Source organism: Plasmodium sp. gorilla clade G2 (assembly GCF_900097015.1).
Source record: "Plasmodium sp. gorilla clade G2 genome assembly, chromosome: 7".
Taxonomy (NCBI): domain Eukaryota; phylum Apicomplexa; class Aconoidasida; order Haemosporida; family Plasmodiidae; genus Plasmodium; species Plasmodium adleri (nom. inval.).
In genome coordinates this window covers 39,448-63,605 of record NC_041699.1, presented here as the reverse complement: position 1 = coordinate 63,605, position 24,158 = coordinate 39,448, and the positions used below count along the sequence as shown (strand labels likewise).

The 24,158-nt window shown below is 17.1% G+C and overlaps 6 protein-coding genes across 6 annotated transcripts; 2 read left to right on the top strand and 4 right to left on the bottom strand.

Moving 5' to 3' along the window:
- Positions 1-1,029: 1,029 nt before the first annotated feature.
- PADL01_0701100 (small exported membrane protein 1) lies at positions 1,030-1,604 on the bottom strand (the record flags this gene model as incomplete). The annotated part of the gene is made up of 2 exons (XM_028681047.1): positions 1,030-1,113; positions 1,335-1,604. The coding sequence occupies 2 exons, from the start codon at positions 1,602-1,604 to the stop codon at positions 1,030-1,032; spliced, it is 354 nt and encodes a 117-aa protein (XP_028537464.1).
- A 3,012-nt stretch (positions 1,605-4,616) lies between these two features.
- Positions 4,617-7,192, bottom strand: PADL01_0701000 (sporozoite threonine and asparagine-rich protein; the record flags this gene model as incomplete). The annotated part of the gene is made up of 2 exons (XM_028681046.1): positions 4,617-6,908; positions 7,121-7,192. The coding sequence occupies 2 exons, from the start codon at positions 7,190-7,192 to the stop codon at positions 4,617-4,619; spliced, it is 2,364 nt and encodes a 787-aa protein (XP_028537463.1).
- A 3,543-nt stretch (positions 7,193-10,735) lies between these two features.
- PADL01_0700900 (lysophospholipase, putative) lies at positions 10,736-12,034 on the top strand (the record flags this gene model as incomplete). The annotated part of the gene is made up of 1 exon (XM_028681045.1): positions 10,736-12,034. One exon carries the CDS (start codon positions 10,736-10,738, stop codon positions 12,032-12,034), a length of 1,299 nt encoding a protein of 432 aa, XP_028537462.1.
- Positions 12,035-12,921: 887 nt separating this feature from the next.
- On the bottom strand, positions 12,922-15,005 carry PADL01_0700800 (Plasmodium exported protein (PHISTb), unknown function; the record flags this gene model as incomplete). The annotated part of the gene is made up of 2 exons (XM_028681044.1): positions 12,922-14,628; positions 14,808-15,005. The coding sequence occupies 2 exons, from the start codon at positions 15,003-15,005 to the stop codon at positions 12,922-12,924; spliced, it is 1,905 nt and encodes a 634-aa protein (XP_028537461.1).
- A 2,906-nt stretch (positions 15,006-17,911) lies between these two features.
- Positions 17,912-18,808, bottom strand: PADL01_0700700 (Plasmodium exported protein (hyp12), unknown function; the record flags this gene model as incomplete). The annotated part of the gene is made up of 2 exons (XM_028681043.1): positions 17,912-18,619; positions 18,755-18,808. 2 exons carry the CDS (start codon positions 18,806-18,808, stop codon positions 17,912-17,914), a joined length of 762 nt encoding a protein of 253 aa, XP_028537460.1.
- A 1,905-nt stretch (positions 18,809-20,713) lies between these two features.
- On the top strand, positions 20,714-23,840 carry PADL01_0700600 (Plasmodium exported protein, unknown function; the record flags this gene model as incomplete). The annotated part of the gene is made up of 2 exons (XM_028681042.1): positions 20,714-20,827; positions 20,997-23,840. The coding sequence occupies 2 exons, from the start codon at positions 20,714-20,716 to the stop codon at positions 23,838-23,840; spliced, it is 2,958 nt and encodes a 985-aa protein (XP_028537459.1).
- Between the last annotated feature and the right edge of the window lie 318 nt (positions 23,841-24,158).

The following is a 24,158-nucleotide window of genomic DNA, read 5'->3' as shown; positions in this document are numbered from 1 at the left end:
TGCCTTATCTAGAAGAATGAGGAACTCTATAACTGTGTCTACATATAATGATATTATATATGACAAAATATATTAAGAATATGTAACTTAAAACATTAGCGTAAATAATAAAATTTTAATATAAATTACATAATTATATTTACTATTAATAAATGAGACAAAAATATTTCATATATATATATATATATTTGTGTAACATTTCGATGAGAAAAAATAAAAATAAAGTGTGAGCTCCTTTTTTGGTCTTTTGAGGTTCATTTTTATATTTTTTAAAAAATAAAGATTGTATTATATAATTATATTGTAGTATTTATTTATTTATTTATTTATTTCAGTTTTATATTTTTGCTTTTTATTTCATTTTAAATTTCCCATTGAAAAGGATTTATTATTGTCTTAATATATATTGTTCTATACTAACAACAATATATAAATGAAATAAAAATTAATTTATTACAAAAATGGTTTTTTCTTCTTTTTTTTTTTTTTTTTTTTTTTTGTTCTTTTAAATGTATTCATAATCGAAATATAAAAAAGAATAAATAGATCGCATTAACTATAATAATAATACATATATAATATATATAAATAAAAAAGTTTTTTCTTTAATATAAAAATAATAAAAAACATAAAAGAGAAACATTTCATACAATTTTTCCAAAAAAAAAAAAAAAAAAATTCAAAATATACATCATATATATATGTATATATATATATATATATATATATATATATATATATATATATATACATAAATATTATAAATGAAAAAAGCCAGAACAAAATTTTGATAGAAAAAATTAATAAAAAAAAAAAAAATGCGAGATATAACAAATAAATATAATTTTTATATATAAATATATACAACATATATATATATATATATATAGTTTCAATTTAAGAAAAAACATCAGTCGGTTAAAAAAAAAATATATATATATATATATATAAAAGATATATATTTTTTATTTCTTTTTTCTGTCTTCATTAATTTTCTTTAAAGATACCTTTTCTACTTTAATGTTATATTTATTTTGTGTTTTGTAAACTGGCTTGGAATCTAACAATTTTAGCCAACATGTCTTTGTAATATCCACATTTTCTATGTGTTACCTATAAAGAAAAAAAAAAAAAAAAAAAAAAAAATATATATATATATATATATATATATAATGAAATAATATAATAATGAATATTTATAGGCTGCATGAATTAATGGGGTAAAAATTGATTTTATATATTTAAAAAATAATATGAATTTTATAAATGTATAATTATATATATATATATATATATATATATATTGTAGAGTGTTTGTTTTTTTAAATGCTTACGTAATCATATATTTGTAAGGCAATGAATATAGCTATAATATATGTGAATAAATTTAAACCAAATTCAACTAATTCCTTATTTTCAATTCCTAAATAATTACTTATTTTATGTACCATATTATTATTTTGATTTTTGTGGAGTTGCATATATGGTGTTCTTCCTTGGGGTCCATGATGACGATAGGGACCAGCTGGGCCAGGGTTTCTTAAAGGATTGAATTTCTTTTCTTGGGGAGTAACTTCTTCGTTTTGTTTTTGTTGTTGACTCATTTTGAATTAATATATATTATAAATATTTAATTATAATAAAATAATACAAAAAGAATTTTTAAAGGGAAATTAGCAAATAATTAAAAAAAGAAAAAAAAAAAAAAAAATTTTATTTTTTTAAATCTACAAATCATAAAATTATTCTTAATTAAAAATAAAATATATATATATATATATATATATATATATATATATATTTATATATATATATTAATTAAGAAAAAAATTTTTACTTTTGTTACAATTTTTCAAATGGAGAATCATCCAATAAGAATTAAAAAAAAAAAAAAAAAAAAAAAAAATGAAATAACAAACTTTTATAAAATTATTTTTTCATATAAAATTCAATAAGAATAAAATATTCAATAATAATAATAAAAAAAAAAAAAAACATCATAAACTAATGGAAAATATTATTATATATAAGAAAATTTAATTAATTTATTATATATACATATATATATTTATATATATATAATTATTATTTTATATAAAAAATTAAAATAAAATTTTTTTTTATTTTTTATTTTTTATTTTTTATAATGGATATAATATAAAAAAATAAATATTTTTTTATTTTATTATTATTTTTTTTTTATAAAATATATAATAAAAATACAAAAAATGGAATTAATTTTATTATTTTCTTATAATAAGAAAGAAATCAATTTATTTAACTTTATAATATTATTATATATATATATATAATAATAAGGTTAAAAAATAAATAAAAAAAAAACAATTATTTTATTTTAATCATAATTTTTTTTATTATGTTTTATGGATATATTAAGAAATATATATAATATAATAATATGAATATTTTATTTTTATTTTTACTGGAACCTTTTTTTTTTTTATTTTATATATGTATATTCTTGGTAAATAATTAATTTAATTGAGAAGTAAAATATATATTTTTATTTTTTAAAGAAAATTATACGTCGTTTTTCTTTTCTTTTTTATTTCTTATCTACGCATATTTCCCTTATATTTCTTTAAAATATGTACTGTACACATAGTATTATTATCATGCATTATTTAAAAAATTATTTTAAGGATAGATAAATGTAAAATTAAAATTAAATAATATGAAAATTATGAACTATTATATATATTATCTACGTAAATTAATAAATTATTTTTATACCCGGTAAATTTCTTGGTTTTTTTTTTTTTATTCTACTATTTTTCTTTTTTTAAATATTTTCTATATATAAAAATAAAGAAGAAATCTTTACATTATTATTATATATATTATATATTATTTTTTTTGTTTTTATTTCTTATAAAAAAAAATATTTTTTTCTTAAGCAAAGATTGTCAAAATTTTGTACGCAAAAAATTTTTCAGTGTTTATATATTAAATATATAATATAATATAAATATAATTTTACAAGTACTTATATTAATATATATATATATATATATATATATATATTATTATATATGGATTTAGAAGTAATTATTAGTATTATATATGTATAAATTTTTATATATATATAATATATTATTATTAAAAAAAATTAAGAAAATTTCACATGCATGTATAGAAAAAATAAAACATTAATTTCTTGCTTTTTATGAGAAATATAATAATAAAATACATTATTTTTATGAAAATATAAACACACGATTAATATATATATACATATATATTTATTTATTTATTTATTTATTTATTTATGATTATATAATTTAATAGAATATAAAATTAAGTACAAAAAGAAAAATTAAAACCTTGTTTTATATTTATTTATGATTATAAATTTATAAGGACCAAAAAAGAAAGAAAAACAAAAAAAGTACACTCGTATCATTTTTTTTTTTTTTTTTTTGAGGGTCCTACTTTTTTTTAGTACGACCATCAAATTGCTTTACCCTTATATTACTATTTATTGAGAATTGTTATAAGGATACTTTTTTTTTTTTTTTTTTTTTTTGTTGTTGTTTTAAATTATTCCCAGTTATTTTATTTTATTTTTTTTCATTTTTCTATTTATGAGAATTGTATATACAATAAATTTACATATATTCATATGTATGTATATATATAATTATATAAAAGATTATTGTATATTGAGGATTATAGATGCTTTTATATCAAAAAAAAAAAAAAAAAAAAAAAGGAATATTATTATATAGATGGATAAGAAAATATAATATATATATATATATATATATATATGTATATATTAATTATAGTATTCTTAATATATATGTAAATATGCTTATCAAAAAAAATTGTGATTAAAAAGAATTTAGTTTATTTTAAAAATATACAAGAAATATGAAAATTAACATGATATATATATATATATATATATATAATATTATGTATATATTATTTTCATTTTATTTTAGTAGTATTTTGTAATATATATATAAAGTAATGTATTTATAATTATTTCTTTATATATGTTAAAAATTAATTTTTTATTTCCCTTAATTATTACAAAAAGGAAAAATATATATATATATATATAAGTTAATGTTAAATAATTTTTTTTTTTTTTTTTTTATTCCCTTATTTATGATATATATATATATATATATATATATATATATATATATATATATATATTTTTATATTTATATATCATTTTATTCTTCGGAATACATTTCATATTAAAGAATAAATACAGTAATTATTTTATGAATTTTTTTTTTTTTTTTAAATAGAAGGTATAATTACCTTGTGTTTATATAATGTCCAAATGGGTTTTTATAAAAAAAAAATAAAAAAAATATATAAAAGTAAATTGTGCACATATAAAACAATATATACTAATGAAATTTATACAAATCAGAAAAAAAATATATATATGTATAATTATATATATATATATACAAAGGTGTATAAGAATAATAAAGTATTACATAAAATAGAGTATAAGCATAAATGGGTAAAAGGCATAAATATATATATATATATATATATATATATATATATATATATATATATATATATTTATATATTTATATTTAGTACATAAAAATTATATAGATTATTTAATTAATTAAAATATATAAAGCAAAAGCTAGAATTAATTTTCCTGCATATTTATATATTACTTCACTCCAATTAAAAGCAATATATATAACCATTATGAATTTAATTATATTAAACATATTTTTTAAATTTTTTTTTAAATGTGCTGCTTTATTAATGGTATTATTTTTATTTTCAATACATGTACTTATATCTGAATATATTTTACGAACAGTTTCTAAATCTAGCTTGTCTAAATAAGCGTTAATCATTGATTTAATATTTTCTTTTTCTTCTGAATTATTATTTGAATCATTATTTATCTCATCATCTGTACTTGTTTCATCTTCATTATTAGCAAAGACATATTGGTTTGTATAATTATTTTCTTCTGATATAGTATTTGTACTATTATTATTATTATCTGTAGATATTGTACTTGTGTCATTATTATTATTATCGGATACTTTTGTGTCTGTGTTATTATTTTCTGTTGATATTGTATTTGTATTATTATTCTCTGTTGATGTTGTATTTGTATTATTATTATCATCTGTTGATATTGTACTTGTGTCATTATTATTATCTGTTGATATTGTATTTATATTATTATTATCTGTTGATATTGTATATGTATTATTATTATCTGTTAATATTGTATTTACATTATTATTATCTGTTGATATTTTATTTGTATTATTATTCTCTGTTGATGTTGTATTTGTATTATTATTATTATCCGTTACATCTATTTCTGTGTTATTATTATCTGTTGATATTGTATTTGTATTATTATTATTATTATCCGTTACATTTATTTCTGTGTTATTATTATCTGTTGATATTGTATTTGTATTATTATTATCCGCTATATCTATGTCTGTGTTAATATTATCTGTTGATATTGTATTTGTATTATTATTATTATCCGATACTTTTGTGTCTGTATTATTATTTTCTGTTGATATTGTATGTGTATTATTATGATCTGTTGATTCTATATTTGTATTATTATTATTATTATCCGATACTTTTGTGTCTGTATTATTATTTTCTGTTGATATTGTATTTGTATTATTATGATCTGTTGATGCTATATTTGTATTATTATTATTATTATCCGTTATTTTTATGTCTGTGTCATTATTTTCTGTTGATGTTATATTTATATGATTATTATCAGTTACTTTTATGTCTGTGTTATCATTATCTGTTGATGTTATTTTTGTATTATCATTATCTGTTGATGTTATTTTTGTATTATCATTATCTGTTGATGTTATTTTTGTATTATCATTATCTGTTGATGTTATTTTTGTATTATCATTATCTGTTGATGCTATATTTGTATTATTATTATTATCTGTTGATGTTGTATTTGTAATAGTACTTGTTGTTAAATCTTGTGTTGTGTTTTGATTACCAATTAACTTTTTAGTTGTACTAGTACTATCGGTTAAATTTGTACTAGTATTACTATTATCTGTTGAACTTGGATTTGTATTAATGCTATTAATATGTTGTGTTGAGGATGTATTTGTGATTGCAGTATTATTTACTGTTAATGTTTGAGTTGTAATAATATTTTCTGTTGGTTTTTTGGTTGCATTAGTATTATCTGTTAATTTTGTATTAATATTACTATTATCTGTTGAAATTACATTTGTTTTAATATTACTATTATGTTGTGTTGAAGATATATTTGTGGATGTAGTATTATTTCCTGTTAAGGTTTGAGTTGTAATAATATTTTCCGTTGGTTTTTTGGTTGCATTAGTATTATCTGTTAAATTTGTATTAGTATTAGTATTACTATTACTATTATTTGTTGAAATTATATTTGTTTTAATATTACTATTATGTTGTGTTGAGGATGTATTTGTGATTGTAGTATTATTTCCTGTCAAAGTTTGAGTTGTAATAATATTTTCTGTTGTTTTTTTGGTTGCATTGGCATTATCTGTTAAATTTGTATTTATAGTTGAACTACTGTTTCCTGCTGATTTTATATTTGTTTTATTATTTTCTGTTACTTTTGTAGTACTTGTAGTTGTACTACTATTTCCTGCTAACTTTGTATTTATATTTGTAGATGTACTACTATTTGCTGGTAATTTTGTATTTGTACTATTATTTTCTGAATTATTCCTTATATTTAGATTTGTTCCTGATTTTTTACTATTTACTAATTTTAAAGCTGCACTATATCCTCCCCCTAGAAAGTTCGATTGAAATTCTGACAATAATCTGTCATTCTTTATAATATATGTTGATAAATTGTTGTTATCATAATAAATATTACATTTTAAATTCTAAAAAGTAATAATAATAATAATAATAAATCAGTATATGTTATATATATATATATATATATATATATATATATATATGTGTTGGAAAAATAAAAAGATACATAAATAAATAAATAAACATATACATATATATATATATATATATATAAATATTTTCATAATATTGCATTTGTAATTTTTTCTAATTTTTTTTTTTTTTTTTTCTTTCTTACTTTATTAGAATAAAACAATGTTGTCCAGATTAGGAGAGTACATATGGCTGTCTTATAAAAAATATGTATCATTATTTTTTGTATGATTTTTTAAGTTTTTTCTGGTGGTATAAATATTTTCTCATATAAATTATTTTCTTTTTATATTATCGTAATGTATATTCATATATATAACATAAACATATTTTCTGTTGTATATTTATATTATTGTTATGGTAACGTGTACAATTTAAATATATTTTAAGGCACCAATTTTATTCTTTTTTTGATCTATAATTATATTTATTTATGTGGTTAATTAAAAATAAAAAAAAAATAAAGAAATATATTTATATAAAAAAATTATATATATATAAATATATTATATGTAAATTTTTTTTTTAAATTTTAACAATATCAACATATTATATATAATATAATATATGATTTTATTAATAATAATAATGAAACTTATTATTATTATTATATATATTTATATGCTTATTATATATTTCATTTATATATGTATTATACTCTTTTTTTTTTTTTTTTTTTTTTTTTTTTCTTTTGTATAATAATTATAAAAAAAAAAAAACCCTTTGGATTAAGAAAATTTATCCTATAAATATATGATATATATAAATTTTTTTTTTTTTTTTTTTACTTTCCTAAAATGATAAAATCTTAAATATGGTAACAAAAAAAAAAAAAAAATAAAATAAATAGTTGGTAGTGGGGAAAAAAATACTGTACCCATATAAATATATATTTATATATAATAATTTATTTGTATGTTAACCCTATAAATATGAACGGGTTGTACGTATTTTATAATCTTTATAATATATATATGAAATGTAGAGGGGGAAAAGAATAAAATAAATTGAATACATTATGAAATTCTTATTATATATATAATATTATAAATATTATAAAAAGATTTGAAAATTCATATTTTTTAAAAACTGAACTATAATATATATATATGTATTATATATTTTTTGTATTTTTTAAATTTCAGTTGTATCTTTTATAAAGTTGATATTTTTGTATATATATAAAAATAAAAATATATATATTTATTTATATAATTTTTTTTTTTTAAATCGGTATATAATATAATATATAATATTTCTATATTTTACTTTTTATTATACATATAAAATATGTTTTAAAATATATTCTTTATATTTATATATGACATTTTATTATTTATATTCTATAATTTAGGAATATCATAAAATAATAAATTTTAAAAGGTTATGACAAAATTATTTATTATGTTTTCATATTTATATTTATTTATTTAAGCAAAACAACATATAATTTTTAAAGTGCTACCAATATTTATTTTTATTGTTAGAGAATATTTATATTTTTTTATATGTTTAATAGGAACAAATAATACGATAAAGTTATATATTTTAATATATATATATATATGTCCTTAATATATGTGATTCTTTTTTAGTTATAATTATTTTCAGTTGTGTTTTCTCATTCACAAATTTAAGACATTTATTTTTATATATTAATAAAACGGGAAAAAAATGAGATGGATAAATTTTTATTTTATCCCCAACGATAGAAAAATAGGGAAAGTGTTTTTTTTTTTATTTTATTTATTAACTGGAAAATAAATAAAAAATATATATTATATTTTTATCATATACGAATAATATAAATAACAAATATAGAGTATATGACAAAAGAAAAAAAAAAAAAAAAAAAAAAAAAGGGGGGGGGGAACAAATAACAATCTTGTGTTGATATATGTGATCCTTTAATAATAAATTAATCATATATTTATAAGGAAATATATATATATATATATATATATATGTGATTTTTATTATGTAATATTATAAAGTGTTATATAATATAAAAAAAATAAATAAATATATGCATACATTAAATTATATATTCTTCACATTTGTGTTTCCATATATATATATTATTTATATAAATTTTTTTTTACACAAGTTATGAAAAAATAATATGGGATGATATTTTTTCAAATAAATTATCCTTTTTAATGTTTTTTCTTTTTTTTGTTATTTTTATAAAATATAAGAGTATATATGATACTCACTTTTTAATAATATATATAGTGTTTTAACCAACAGTAAAAAATATATATATATATATATAATACATTTATTATTCATATTTTCATTATATGATATTATTTAATATAAAAATAAAAGAATTATATTCATAATATAATTCTCTGTTAATTGAATTATAAATACCTTTATTGTTTTTTTTTAATTTTTTATTTTATTTTATTTTATTTTTTATTTAAAATCATTTTATATTATATATATTTTTTTTAAAAACAAAAAGAAATGTTACAAATGTTATTATGTATACTTATAATATATATTTTTTATATTCCTAATTATGAATATGCTGGCTATAAAAAATAGCGAAAAAAATATTATTCCCATATAATACAAAATAAAAAAAAAATAAAAATAAAATAAAATAAAATAAAATGAAAATGTATATAATTTAGAATAAAATATATTATATTTTTGAAAATTAGCACAAGAAAAAAAAAAAATTCTTTTGAATATTTTACTTTATATTATATAATACATATAATATATTTTATATATATATATATATATATATATATATATATATGAATAATATATAAAACAACATGATAAGCCTTATAATAATCATAATATTAATACAAAAGATAAATGTAGATAAAATAATAAAAAAAAAAAAATTGCATGTATATGTAAACACAACTATATAAATATAATATTTTATTATATTATGTATATTATATAAATTATGTATATATATATTAGGTTTTTTTTTTTAAATATCTTTTTATTATATTATATAAGAACAAATTAGGAATTCCCAAATTTATGTATTTATTATTTAATTATTATATAATATATATTTATATATATGTCATATACTTTTTTTTTTTTTTTTTTTTTTTTTAAATATTTTGAATTTTAAATAATAAAAAAAAAGAAATAATAAAATAATAATAAAAAAAGTAATAGTAAAAAATACCATCTTTTGGGGTCCTGTATATTTATATGTAATAATATAAATATATTTTTAGAGTAATTAATTTTTATTAATTTTATTTTAGTAATCTCAATATATATATATGTAGAATTAGAAAGATATGTTAATAAATTTAAAATTAAAAAATTTTAATATATCATTTAAATTAATTAAAATCTATACTTTTTAAATAGACCTCTCAAAAAATAGAAAAATAAAATAAAATAACAATATATATATATATATATATATATATATATATATATTTATTTATATATATATACTAAACAATATTTTGTATTGTTTTTACAATTTTATACACATATATTTTTTTTTGTTTCATTTAAATGATTTATAAAAATATAGAGTAAAAAAAAAAAAAAAAAAGAAGAAAAGATAGAAAGAAATTATTTTATATATATATATATATAATGATTTATTATAAAATGGAAATATATTTTGTAGAACTATTAAGGTGTTAACTTTTTTTTAAAGTTGAATAATATATAAAAAAAAAAATTTGTATATATTTATATATATATATAAATATACTTTTTTGTTGCTTGATTTGATTATAATTTTTATATTATAAATATAATGGTATCTAATGAATTAGATTGTGAAGAGTATAAAACAAATAATACTAAATTAGATGGTACAACAAGTATAAATTCTTTTTATAATAGGGATGGTTTATTATTAAGAACCTATTCATGGATAGTAAAAGGAGCTATAGGTATATTTGTATTAGTACATGGTTTAAATTCACATATAAGGTTCCAATTTTTACGACACAATGCAGATATAGTTAGTAATGATAAGGTAATAATAAAAGACTTAGATGATTATTATATATACAAAGATAGTTGGATAGAAAAATTAAATGAGCAAGGTTATTCAGTCTATGGTTTAGATTTACAAGGGCATGGAGAATCTGAAGGATGGGAAAATTTAAGAACTAATGTAAAAAATTTTGATGATTTAGTATATGATTTTATACAATATATTAAAATAATTAATGATTCTATACAATCTGAAAATGAAGATAATAATTGTTCATTAAATATGATTGAAAATTGTATGAGTGATAATGATGTATATGAAAATAATACTACAGAAAATGATATATTTGAAAATGTTAAGGATATAAATGACATATCTGAATGTGAAACTATACAAATGGATTCATATGAAAATAATATAATTGAAACTAATAAAGATTCTCCTATTCCAATATATATAATGGGTTTATCTATGGGAGGAAATATAGTTTTAAGAGCTTTACAATTATTAGAAAAAGAACTACACCCAAATAAATATATGAATATAAAAGGATGTATATCTTTATCTGGAATGATAATGCTTGAAAAATTATCGTCAGTTAATTCTTTTAAATTTAAAGGTATGTATGATATAATGAAATTTTTGGGTAATCATTTTCCGAAAAATAGACTTTTTAAAAGATTCAAATTTTCTAAACATCCATATATTAATGATCTTATATTTTATGATAAATTGAGATATCAAAAATGGATAACTGGTCAGTTTGCTTTTCAGTTACTTAAAGCCATTGAAAATTTAAGAGAGGATATAAATTATTTACCAAAAGATATGCCATTATTATTTATTCATTCAAAAGATGATTCTGTATGTTCCTTTGAAGGAGCCATGGAATTTTTCAATGATATTGATATTGAAAATAAAGAATTTTATCCTCTAGATATTATGGAACATTTGTTACCTATGGAACCTGGAAATGAACAAGTGTTAGGGAAAATCTTAGACTGGATATCTAATTTGAACAATAACGATAATAGCAGTGAAGAAAATATAATTGATGATGACACAGAAGAAGAAGAAATTATTGAAGAATTTATAAATAATGATAATAATTAAAATATAATTTATACAAAAAAAAAAAAAAAAAATTAATGTTCTTAAATCATGCTCTATATAAATATGGATGAATAAATATGAAAATATTTATTTGTACAATACTCTTTTATTTTTTTTAAATTAACCACATATATATATATATATATATATGTAAATTCATATATGATGATGAATACAATTTCTTTCTTTCTTTTTTTTTTCTTTATTTTTTCTTTTTTTATTTTTTCTTTTTTTATTTTTTCTTTTTTTATTTTTTCTTTTTTTTTTTTGTTTAATTTAAATTGATGTATTAAAGTTATGATTATTTATCATTTTTGTTTCTGTACGTTATGTTTATATATATATTTTTTGTTATTGTAAAATAATTTACTGATGTAGATATATATAGTATTTAAATACATTATTTATTTATTTATTTCATATTGTTTTACTTTTTATTATATTTTTTTTAGTATTATATATAAATTATGTATTTATGAAAAGTCATTTTATAAAATACATTTTCATATAAACAAACGTAAAAAATATTAAAATAAATATAATATATATATATATATATATATATATATATATATATATATATATATGTATGTATATATTTATATTTATAATTTTAATTTTAATTTTCCTATTCAATTTTTTATGACAGTTGATGTTGTTCTTTATTATTAATATTGTTTTATATAAATATACATGTCAAATATTTAGATATATGTTTAAAATGACAATAAATATGTGAATATTGTTAATAAAAAAGGATAAAATAAATGAATAAGAAAAAAAAAATATATATATATATTATACTGCACAGCAGTCTTCATATAATTTATAATATATATTTATATATATTTTTATTATATAAAATTTTGTAAATACTATTTAAATACTTAATCGTCTGGAAGTTCTTCTAAAGCATCTTCAAATATGTCATCATCTTCTTCATCTTCTTCATTTTCTTCATTATTTTTATTTATTATTGCTTGTACGCCCTGAACTAGTTCTTGCGTTTTTGTGATTGAAGATTGTATGATATTAGTAGCTTGTTTGATTGTAATATGCGGTTCTATATATATGATTCTTCTATGTATTTGATCCGATATTGGTTGTAATTCTTTAACTAAATTTTGTGTTTCTCTAAGAACTTCTGTTATTACCTTTACTGCATCTTGTATTGTACGAATTGCTTCTCTTGTTGCTTCAAGTACATCTTGAGCAGTTTCTAATGTTGGTTGTTCAGAATCAACAGCTAATTGTACCGTTTGGATCATTGATTGATCAGTTTCAGTTATGGGATCTTCTAATTCTAAATCGAGATTTACTGATTGAATAACAGGTTCTGTTAATTTTACGTCAGATTGTTTTTCTTCTTCTATTGTTTGTTCAGATTGAAGGATCGGTTGTATTGATTGTATTGATTGTTCATTTGTTTGTTCTTCATGAACTATTTCCTGTTTAGTTTCAACTGCTGTTTTTTTTGATACTATGTTATGCTTTTCTATGTCATATTTTTGTTCTTCTTTTTCAATTAAAGGTGGTAAGGGTTTATATAGTGATTCTTCTAGTAACCTAATTTTTTCTTCTGCTTTTATGATAAATTGTATTTCCTCAAAATCTGTGCGCATTTCATTTATTTCTTTTTTTTCTTCTATTTCTTGTACATCTTCAATAGGTTCTGTTTCTTCTTCTATATTATCCAATGCATCTAAATCAAAATATGGTATATCTTGAAAAAATTGTTCATAATTATATAGTAAGGATAAATTATCTCTTTGAGAAGTTCTTAGTGTGGTTGATACATAGTTTTTATATTTTTCTTTGTTTATATGTGTTGGATGCATTTGATTTTTATTATGAATATCTTGACTAATATGTTCATATGAGTGGGTCATAGATTCTGAATATGTTTGTATAACATAATCAGTTAACATTTTCCATAGTGTTCTATTTTTATTTACAATTTTTTTAAATATGGATGATTTGGTTGTAGGTTTATTAATCCATTTACAGAAAATATTATTTATATATTTTTCATACTCTACTCTAGCTAAGATAATGTATTTTCTACATTCTTTCCATTGTATTTCTGCTATGTTCTGATCAATGTTTTTATATTTTTGTATTAATTTTTCATGATGTTTATATAAATATTTTGTTTTTAAATTATATTTTTTTTTTTCATTCTTCATGACATCCCACCATAAACTATACATTTTTTGTTTATTATTTATACGATCAGTTATTAATTGATCTATATTTTTATTTATTTCTTGCTCAGTACTATTACTATCAAGTAGTGAACATGCATGACCAAAAGTAAGACTCGTATGATTATTCCACAATCCATGTTTATTTATGTTTTTTTGTAATTTGTTATGAGAATCTGTTAATTTTCTATCTACTTCTCCGAATGCATCTTCAATAGATAATTTATCTCCTAGCCTTTTAGGTGCAATATTAATATTGGTAAAAAATTTATTTGGAGTTATTACCACATTTTCATTAGAAGCAAGAGGTTGTGTTTCAATTAAAATTCTGGAATATGTATTATTACATTTTATATTTGATAAAATATTATTGTTACTGGAAAATCCATTCTATATATATTTAGAAAGAGGAAGAAGAAGAAGTAAAGAAAAAAAAAAAAAAAAAATGAGTTAAGATAAAATATAAAATGAAATATTATATTATGCATATATGTATATATATACATATATATATATATATATATATATATATATATATATATGTATTGATATTATTTTTGTGTACTTACCATTGAGATTACGTATATTATTCCAAGAATAGATATACCAAAACGTTTAGAAAACAATGAATTAAAAAATGATTTAATTTTTTTTTGGTGTTTTTCTTCATTATCAAAAGAATATATAATACAAGTTTTACAGTTTAAGTAATTTTTATTTAATAAACGTGTAGGGTTAATAAAATTAGAATCTTTAAATTGTCTCATTTTTAATTAATTATTTATAATACATATTAACAAGGTTCAAATAGATTGAATAAAATAAACAATATATAAAAATAATATCAATATATATATATATATATATATATATATATATATGTATATATTTTTTTCTTATATTTTTTAAAGGTTTAAGAACAAATTATACAACACATATGCCAAATTCATAATTTTATTGAAAATTTTATATATAATTCTTTGTGTTTATCATAATAAGAATATAATAATATATTAAAAGGAATATTAAAAAATTATACAAAAAAATTATGTCTGTATTTTAACTTATATAATAAAGTTAAACATTTAACTATACAGAAAAATTAAAAACAAATTACAGCCTTATATAATATTATATATATTTTTTCTCACAAATAATATTTTCATTTTATTCTCTTTATAAATATATAACATTATATATATATATATATATTATAATTAAATAAAATATTTTTTTATTATAATATATAGATAAGTATTAAATTATATTATTTTAAAATTTTTATAATTATTAAAGAATAATTCATAGAACCGAACAACCACAACCACAACCATAAAAAAAAAATGAAATAAAAAAAATAAAAAATAATATATAATATTATTATATATATATAAAAATATATTTTAAAAATTATATATATTTTTATATGCATGCATAATATAATATCTCTTAAGGTATGAAAAATTATATATATATATATATATATATATAATCATAGATTCTTTTTTTTTTTTTTTTTAGTACATATATAATAATATATATAATTATTAAAATTTTTTTTTTTTTTTTGTTTAAATATTTTTTGCTTGTTATTTGCTTTCTTGCTTTTATGTAATCATACGTAAAATAATAAAATGAAGAAAAATATGTGAAAAAATATAAAAATAAAAATATATTTGAAGTTTAATAGTTTATAAATAAAAATATATAAATATTGTATATATATATATATATATATATTCAAATTAAAAGAAATACAGAAAAAAATATTTATTATATAAATATGTTACGAAAGATCATGACGAAAAGGTATATATTATATAACTTCATTTATTTTTTATCAAAATAGAGATAACCTTTTTTGTTTTTTTTTTCTTTCTCTTTTAAATTCAAAAAAAAAAAAAAAAAATTCTCAAAAGTGTGGTGTCTTGATTTTTGCGAATATAATAGAAAAAATGTTATTTATTTTTATTTTGTTCTAAATTTATAGAAAATGTGTTTATACATTCATAACATGATTATAAAGGTGATATAATATATATATATATATATATAATATTAAATATATGTAAAAATATATATAAAAAAAATAACAATAATTGATAAAAAAAAAAAAAAAAAGGCATATGCGAATTTTTTTGTTGAATTATGATTGATATATTTTATAAAAAAACAACTCCACATTATAGGTTCAATTTGGATTGTATATATTATTTATAGGTGACAAAAATTATAATTTATAAAATTTACATGAATGAAATATATATATATGTTTATTTAATATTTATAAATTATGAAAGTTATATATTTTATTTTAATTCATGTCTATTATTATATATAATATATAAATCTTTTAAGAATTAAAATTTTAGGTAAATTTATATAACACCATATATATTAGACAAAAAATATAATATAATATAATATAATATAATATAATATAATATAATATAATATAATATAATATAATATAATATAAAACTATTATGTGATCTATATTATATTGATAAATACGTAAAAAATAATTATTCTGTTATATATTTTGAGGAAATATGAAATGTACATATAAAAATTTGATTCCTTTATTTGAAAAAAAAAAAAATATTTATAATATATATATTATATATATATATATTTTTTTTAATATTTATTTGTAAATATTCTTACTTTTTTCTTTTTATGATAATATGTTTTTTTTATTTTGTTAGTATTTTTCAAAAAAATTTGCGAAAATATAAATGTAAGTTATGATGAATTTTTTTTTTTTTTTTTTTTTTTTGTCAAATGCAATATATTTGAAAATTTTTATATTCATAAATGGAGATATTATAATAAAAATAAAAATATTTTATTTTTGAATAATATATATAAAACAAATGGAAAATATAAATATATATATTAATATTTAATAATTTTGGAAAAAAAAATATCATATATTTTTATTTATTTTTTTATTATTATATATATATGTTCTATATTTTTTATTTTTTATTTTTTATTTTTTTTTTTTTTTTTTATTTTTTTTTTTTATTGACCTTAATATAAGTTTGAATATTTTATTTTTCTTGGGAATTTATTTGCAATAAATTTTTTATTTTATTTTTTTCTTTTTAATATCATTTTGGAATGAAAAATTGGTGATAAAAAATGATTTATTAATGTATACAAAGTTATTTAAAATTATATGGGTCTATATGTGAATATAATAGTGTGTATTATATATATATATAATTAATATATTAAAATTTTATGTAATTATCTTGAATATTAGTATATTTGTCTTTTGTTAAAAATTATGTAATTCTTTTCTTTAAACCCGGAAGGAAAATATAAAAATAGTATATATAAAAAATAAAAAATAAGCATAGTATATAGAAAACAAAATTAGATTAATAAAAAAATATAAAAATAAAGAATTTAAAAAAAAAAAGAAAATGTGTTTATTGAATTTATATAAATATATTATAATGGGAATAATATATATATATATATATTTATATATGTGGAAGAAAGTCATGATTTTTTTTTTTTGCTTTTTTCTTTTTGAAATTATTTCCTGTATTTATATATAAAAATCCAAAAAATAACTAATACTTATTTAAATATGTTTCACCTTAAACTTATAAGTATCTACAATTTATATTTTTCCTTAACATTTCATATTGTTCAAAAGTTATTCTCTTCTTTTTTTTTGCTTATTTTTTTTTTTTTCTTCTTCTTCTTCTTCTAATTTCTGTTTTTCTAGTTTTTTCATTTTTTTTCTTCTTCTATTTTCTTTTGATGTATCGCATACTACATGTTTTGCTAAGTGTGGATTTCGTAAATAATAAATATCATCTTCTATATTTTCTAAATCAACAAAACTACGAATCATTGGATGATCTTCATATTTTTTGATATGCTTTTTAATTTCTCTGTATAATTTATATTGACGATTTGGATCACTTCTATTAACATTTAAACAAAGTAATTCTTTAAATTTACCTTTAATATCATTTGGAAGATCCAATGTATCTACAATACTTTTTACATGATTTTCATTGTAACTTTGTAGTATATTTTGCAAATCGCCGCAATAATTATTATCATTTGATGATTGACGATTTTGTAAAATAGAATTATATGTAGGTCTACTAATTGTTTGAGTATTAACTTGTTCGTTTCTTTTCGACATAGATTTTGTTCCACTTTTTTCAGCTGTTGCCTTTATAGAACTTTGTGGGGAAGCATTACTTGAATTCGTAATTGATTCATTTGGATATTTGTTTTTATTATGAGTTGAAGGTTTTTCTACAGATGCTTCTGCCAGTGATCTAATTTGTATTAAATTTGATACATGAAATGTCTTATTTTGTTTCTTGATGGAGGTCTGGTGGACATTCTACAAATAAACAATCATACATATTGTATATATAATATTGTATAATTAAATATTAATATATATATATATATATATATATATATAATTTTTAATTATGTTAAATGAATACGTATATATATTTATAAATTATATTACTTTTTCCGGTGACATAACATAAAGAAGTAGACCGACAAGTAGGATTTGTTTCATCTGAATAATAAACATTATGAATAAATTATATATAATGTATTATTTTTTTTTTTAAATATATTTTTGATCGATATATTTAAAGACAGAAAAAATATATATATATATATATATATATTATTTTTAAAATAAAAGGTATATATTTATATATTTTATTTTATTTTATTTTTATTTATACTTATTTTCTTTTATTTTTATAAATTATAATCACATATGATTCTTTTCATATATATATATTTTACAATACAATATATTATTTATTTTTTATAATGATTATTTTTTAATTTATATTATTTTTAATATCAATAATATTTTTAATAAATATCATTTGTATTCTTTTTAAATAATACAATACGTATTATTAATAATTTTTTTATAGATAAAATTATTAATGTTGTAATACATATATATAGAACGATATATTATATTTAATTTTTGTTTTTTGGTTGTTAGAAATAATACTTTAATAAGAAATAATCATAAATATCTTTTAACAATTTCATTTGTAATTAATATATATATATATATATATATATAATATATTTGTATAAAACAAAAATTATATATTTATATTTTATATATTCTTTTAAATAGTATATAGGTTTTGTTCTATACAAAATATATTCAATTTATAATGCATACTTATTTATTTATTTATTATATATATTATATTAAACTTTACATTTTATTTTATTTTGAATAAAACATTTTTTTAATTATAAAAAACATATAGCTAAAATATACAAGAATGTATTATTTTAAAATTTTATTTTTTAAATTTATTTATATATGAATTGAATAAAAAATATGGATTAATATATATTTGTTTATAATATTAGTAATAAATTTGTTTTAATCTATATTTATTAAAATAATATATTATATAAATATTATGAATAAATTAATTATAATTATATAAACTTTATATTATATATATATATAATGACTTATTTGTTATTTATTTATTTTTTTAAAATTTATTATTATTTATTATTTTTTAATAATTAATAAAAATGTATATAAATAAATAATATTAAAAGTTTCAATGATGATTAGAAATATTATTTATTTTTAAAATAATAATAATTAATTATTATTATTGTTTAATTTTTTTAATATATGATATATTTATTTTTATATAGGTTTTTTAATTTTTTATATTCTTTTTTATAAGGTTGTACAACCACAATTTATTTATTTATTTATTTATTTTTTTTTTTTTTGGTGTTGTTCTGTTGTATGCTGTTTTTTTTTTTTTTTTTTTTTCAATTTTTTAATATATATATTTTTTAAATATGAAGAAATAATATAGAATATAATTTATATATTTTTAAATATAATATAAATTAATATTTACATGTTTTTATATATATACATATATTCCTTAATTATGTTCTAATTTAATATATATATATATATATATATTTATATTTATATGAACGAATATAGAATTATTTATTAATTTATAATTTATAATTTTCTTAATATTTATAAATATAAATTTTTCAAAAATAATTTTTTTTTATTTTTATATATGTTAATAAAATAATTCTAATATTTATAATGTATATTATTAAATATATATTAAATGTATATGTTATATTAGTATCATAAACATATTTTCACAAAATTAAAAGAAATATATAGATACTTTATAATATATACATATATATATATATATATTATAAAAAGATTTTATAATATAATGATATATCTATGCACTTTTATTATATATCGTGCAAAAGGTTTTTTTATAAAAGATCTCTTATAAAAATAGGTTTATTACATGTTTAGTTGTTTATATGAAAGAAGTAACAAAAAAAAAAAAAAAAAAAAAAAAAAAGTAAATATTATTTCTTTTCATATATATAATAAATTCATAAATTTTACATAATGATAACATGAAACATGTTAAAGAAAAAATCATTTGAAAGAATAATAATAGATAAGGAAAAATATTGGCGTAAAATATGGATTTTAATATACACTATAATAAATTTGATATTAATTAATTGTAATCTGGTAAGTTGAAGAAGAAAAAAATAAAAAAAAAATTGTAATAAATTAATAAAAATTAATTTTTAATAAATTATTATATATATTTTTTAAAATTAAAACATATAAATACATAAATTCAAACAAACACACATATATGTATATATACTTTTTTTTTTTTTTTTTTTTTACATAGTATGGAATAAAATATAATAAGAGAGATGTATGGAATCCTACCCTTATAACAGGTAGACACCATAGAATTTTGATACAAACAGGAGAATTATCAGCAACACAAGTGGACGTACTTAGGAAAACATTATTAACAGATTTATCAGGTGGTAGTTCTATAGGAAGACAACAAACTATGTTAAGTAATAAACTAGATGATGATCCTATAACAAAAAAATTGATGGAAAGAGGAATTTTAAAAACAAATATAACAGAAAAGAAGGAAGTAAAAATTCAAGAAAAACAAAAGGAAGAACAAGAGGAAGTTGTAGAATATGAAGAAATTGAAGTTGATGAGGATGAAGATGAAGATGAAGAAGTGGAATATGTAGAAATTGAAGTAGATGAAGATGAAGACGTAGAATATGAAGTAGTTGAAATTGAGGTGGATGATAATGAAGAAGTAGAATATGAAGTAGTTGAAGTTGAGGTAGATGATGATGAAGAGGTAGAATATACAGAAGATGAATTAGATGAAGATGAAGATGAAGATGAAGAAGAAAAAATAGAAGAAAAAAAAGAAAGTACACAACTAAAAATGGAATCCATAGAAAAGAAACCATTAGAAATTAAAACAACTCAAAAATATCCATTCACAACGGATTCACAAAAGGGAATAGACCCATTAAAAAAAAATGAAATAAAATCTTATGATCCTTTTAAAAAGGATATGGTTAAACCAGAGGATAATTTAAAAAAAGAAGAAAGAAAACCATATGATCCTTTTAAAAAGGATATGATTAAACCAGAGGATAATTTAAGGAAAGACGAAAGTAAACCATATGATCCTTTAAAAAGAGATGTAACACAAACACAAGATAATTTAAGAAAAGAAGAAAGCAAACCATATGATCCTTTTAAAAAGGATATGATTAAACCAGAGGATAATTTAAGAAGGGACGAAAGTAAACCATATGATCCTTTAAAAAGAGATGTAACACAAATGCAAGATAATTTGAGAAAAGAAGAAAGCAAACCATATGATCCTTTAAAAAGAGATGTAACACAAACACAAGATAATTTAAGAAAAGAAGAAAGCAAACCATATGATCCTTTTAAAAAGGATATGATTAAACCAGAGGATAATTTAAGAAAAGACGAAAGTAAACCATATGATCCTTTAAAAAGAGATGTAACACAAATGCAAGATAATTTAATAAAAGACGAAAGCAAACCATATGATCCTTTAAAAAGAGATGTAACACAAATGCAAGATAATTTAAGAAAAGACGAAAGTAAACCATATGATCCTTTAAAAAGAGATGTAAAACAAACACAAGATAATTTAAGAAGAGAAGAAATAATAATACAAGATACGTTAAAAGCGGATGTTATAAAAGCACAGGATATTTTAAAAAGGCACGAAACAGTAGTACAAGATACATTTAAAGAAGGTTCTATAAAACAACAAGATAATTTAAGACGAGATAAAATAATAATAGAAGATTCTTTTAAAAGAGAAGAAATAAAATCTCCAAATACATTAAAAAGGGATGAAATAATAATACAAGATAATTTGGGGAGAGATAAAATAATAGTACAAGATCCTTTGAAAAAAGAAGAATCGAAACCTAAAGATACTTTAAAAAAAGAGGAAGTAAAACCAACAGATACTTTAAAGAAAGAAGAAGTGAAAATAACAGATAATTTAACGAAAGAAGAAGTGAAATTAATAGATACTTTAAAGAAAGAAGAATCGAAACCTAAAGAACCTTTTAAAAAAGAAGAAGTAAAACAAAGAGATACTTTAAAGAAAGAAGAAGTGAAACCTAAAGATCCTTTAAAACGAGATGAAGAACAAAAGGAAGGTTTAAACCAATTAGATAAAATTAAAATTAATAGAGTTGAAGATAAATTCAAAATACAAATTCCTCATATAAAGTCAAAATTTATTGAAAGTACAATAAAAGACATTTTGAAAGCAGAATATGAAGATGCAGATGAAGATTTAACAAGAAAATATAGAATGATAGAACTTATGAATTTATATTTTGATGAAATAGATAAGTTTCATCAAGGTGATATATATACAATTATTGAAAAATATAGTAAACAAACAGAATATAGTTCTATTATGAAACCTATGTTTAAGGATTTTATGGAAACACACCGTATAAGTTCTATATTAAGTAAAACTATGTTGGTACCATTTGGATTAATTGTGGTTCTTACAATAGGTATAGTAATAGCCAGTATTGCTTCTGCTGGTAATCCAGCTTTCTGTGCAATAGCTGGAGCATGTGCATTTATTTCATTGGCATTTCCAGGTTTATTTTTTGTAAGGGATAAAAGGATCAATGCATTTAAAAACAAATATTTTAAAATTAAAGGTATAAAATATATAACGAAGGCTGTTAGGTATACAAATAAATCTCAAGATAAGGGGGGGGAAAAATGGAATATAAAAAATAGCACTGTGCTTAAATCAATTCAACAAACGGTAAAAGAGAAATTCGATACAGGAAATGTAGGAGGGAAAACACCTCCAAAAAATATTACAAGTAAAACACCTCAACAAAATACACAGAATAAACAACCACAACAAAATGTACAAAATAAACCACCCCAACAGTATGCACAAAATAAACCGCCTCAACACAATGCACAAAATAAAGCACCTCAACAAAATATACAAAATAAACCACCTCAACACAATGCACAAAATAAAGCACCTCAACAAAATGCACAAAATAAAAACCCAGTACAAAATACAGTAAATAAATCTCCAGTACAAAATAATTATTCAAAACATAATGGAAAAGGTCCTAACCAAATGAATAGACCTAATCCAAATAGACGTGTAGTATAACCATTAAGATGAAGTAGTAAAAATAAAAAAATGTTATTTATGAATAAATATATAGACTAGAATAATATAAATATTCTGTTAAAATGTAATTTATTAAAACAGTAAATAAAAAAATATTTTTTTTAATATTCATTTTTAATTATTATTTTATTTATTTTATTTTTTTTTTTTTATGTATTATACTATTTAAGATACATTTTTTTATACAATATTTTATATGTTATATATGAAATATTTAAAATATAATATATTATATTTATTTTTATTAATAATTAATATATTTTTGTTCACAGGAAGGAATATTTGTTTTCATACATT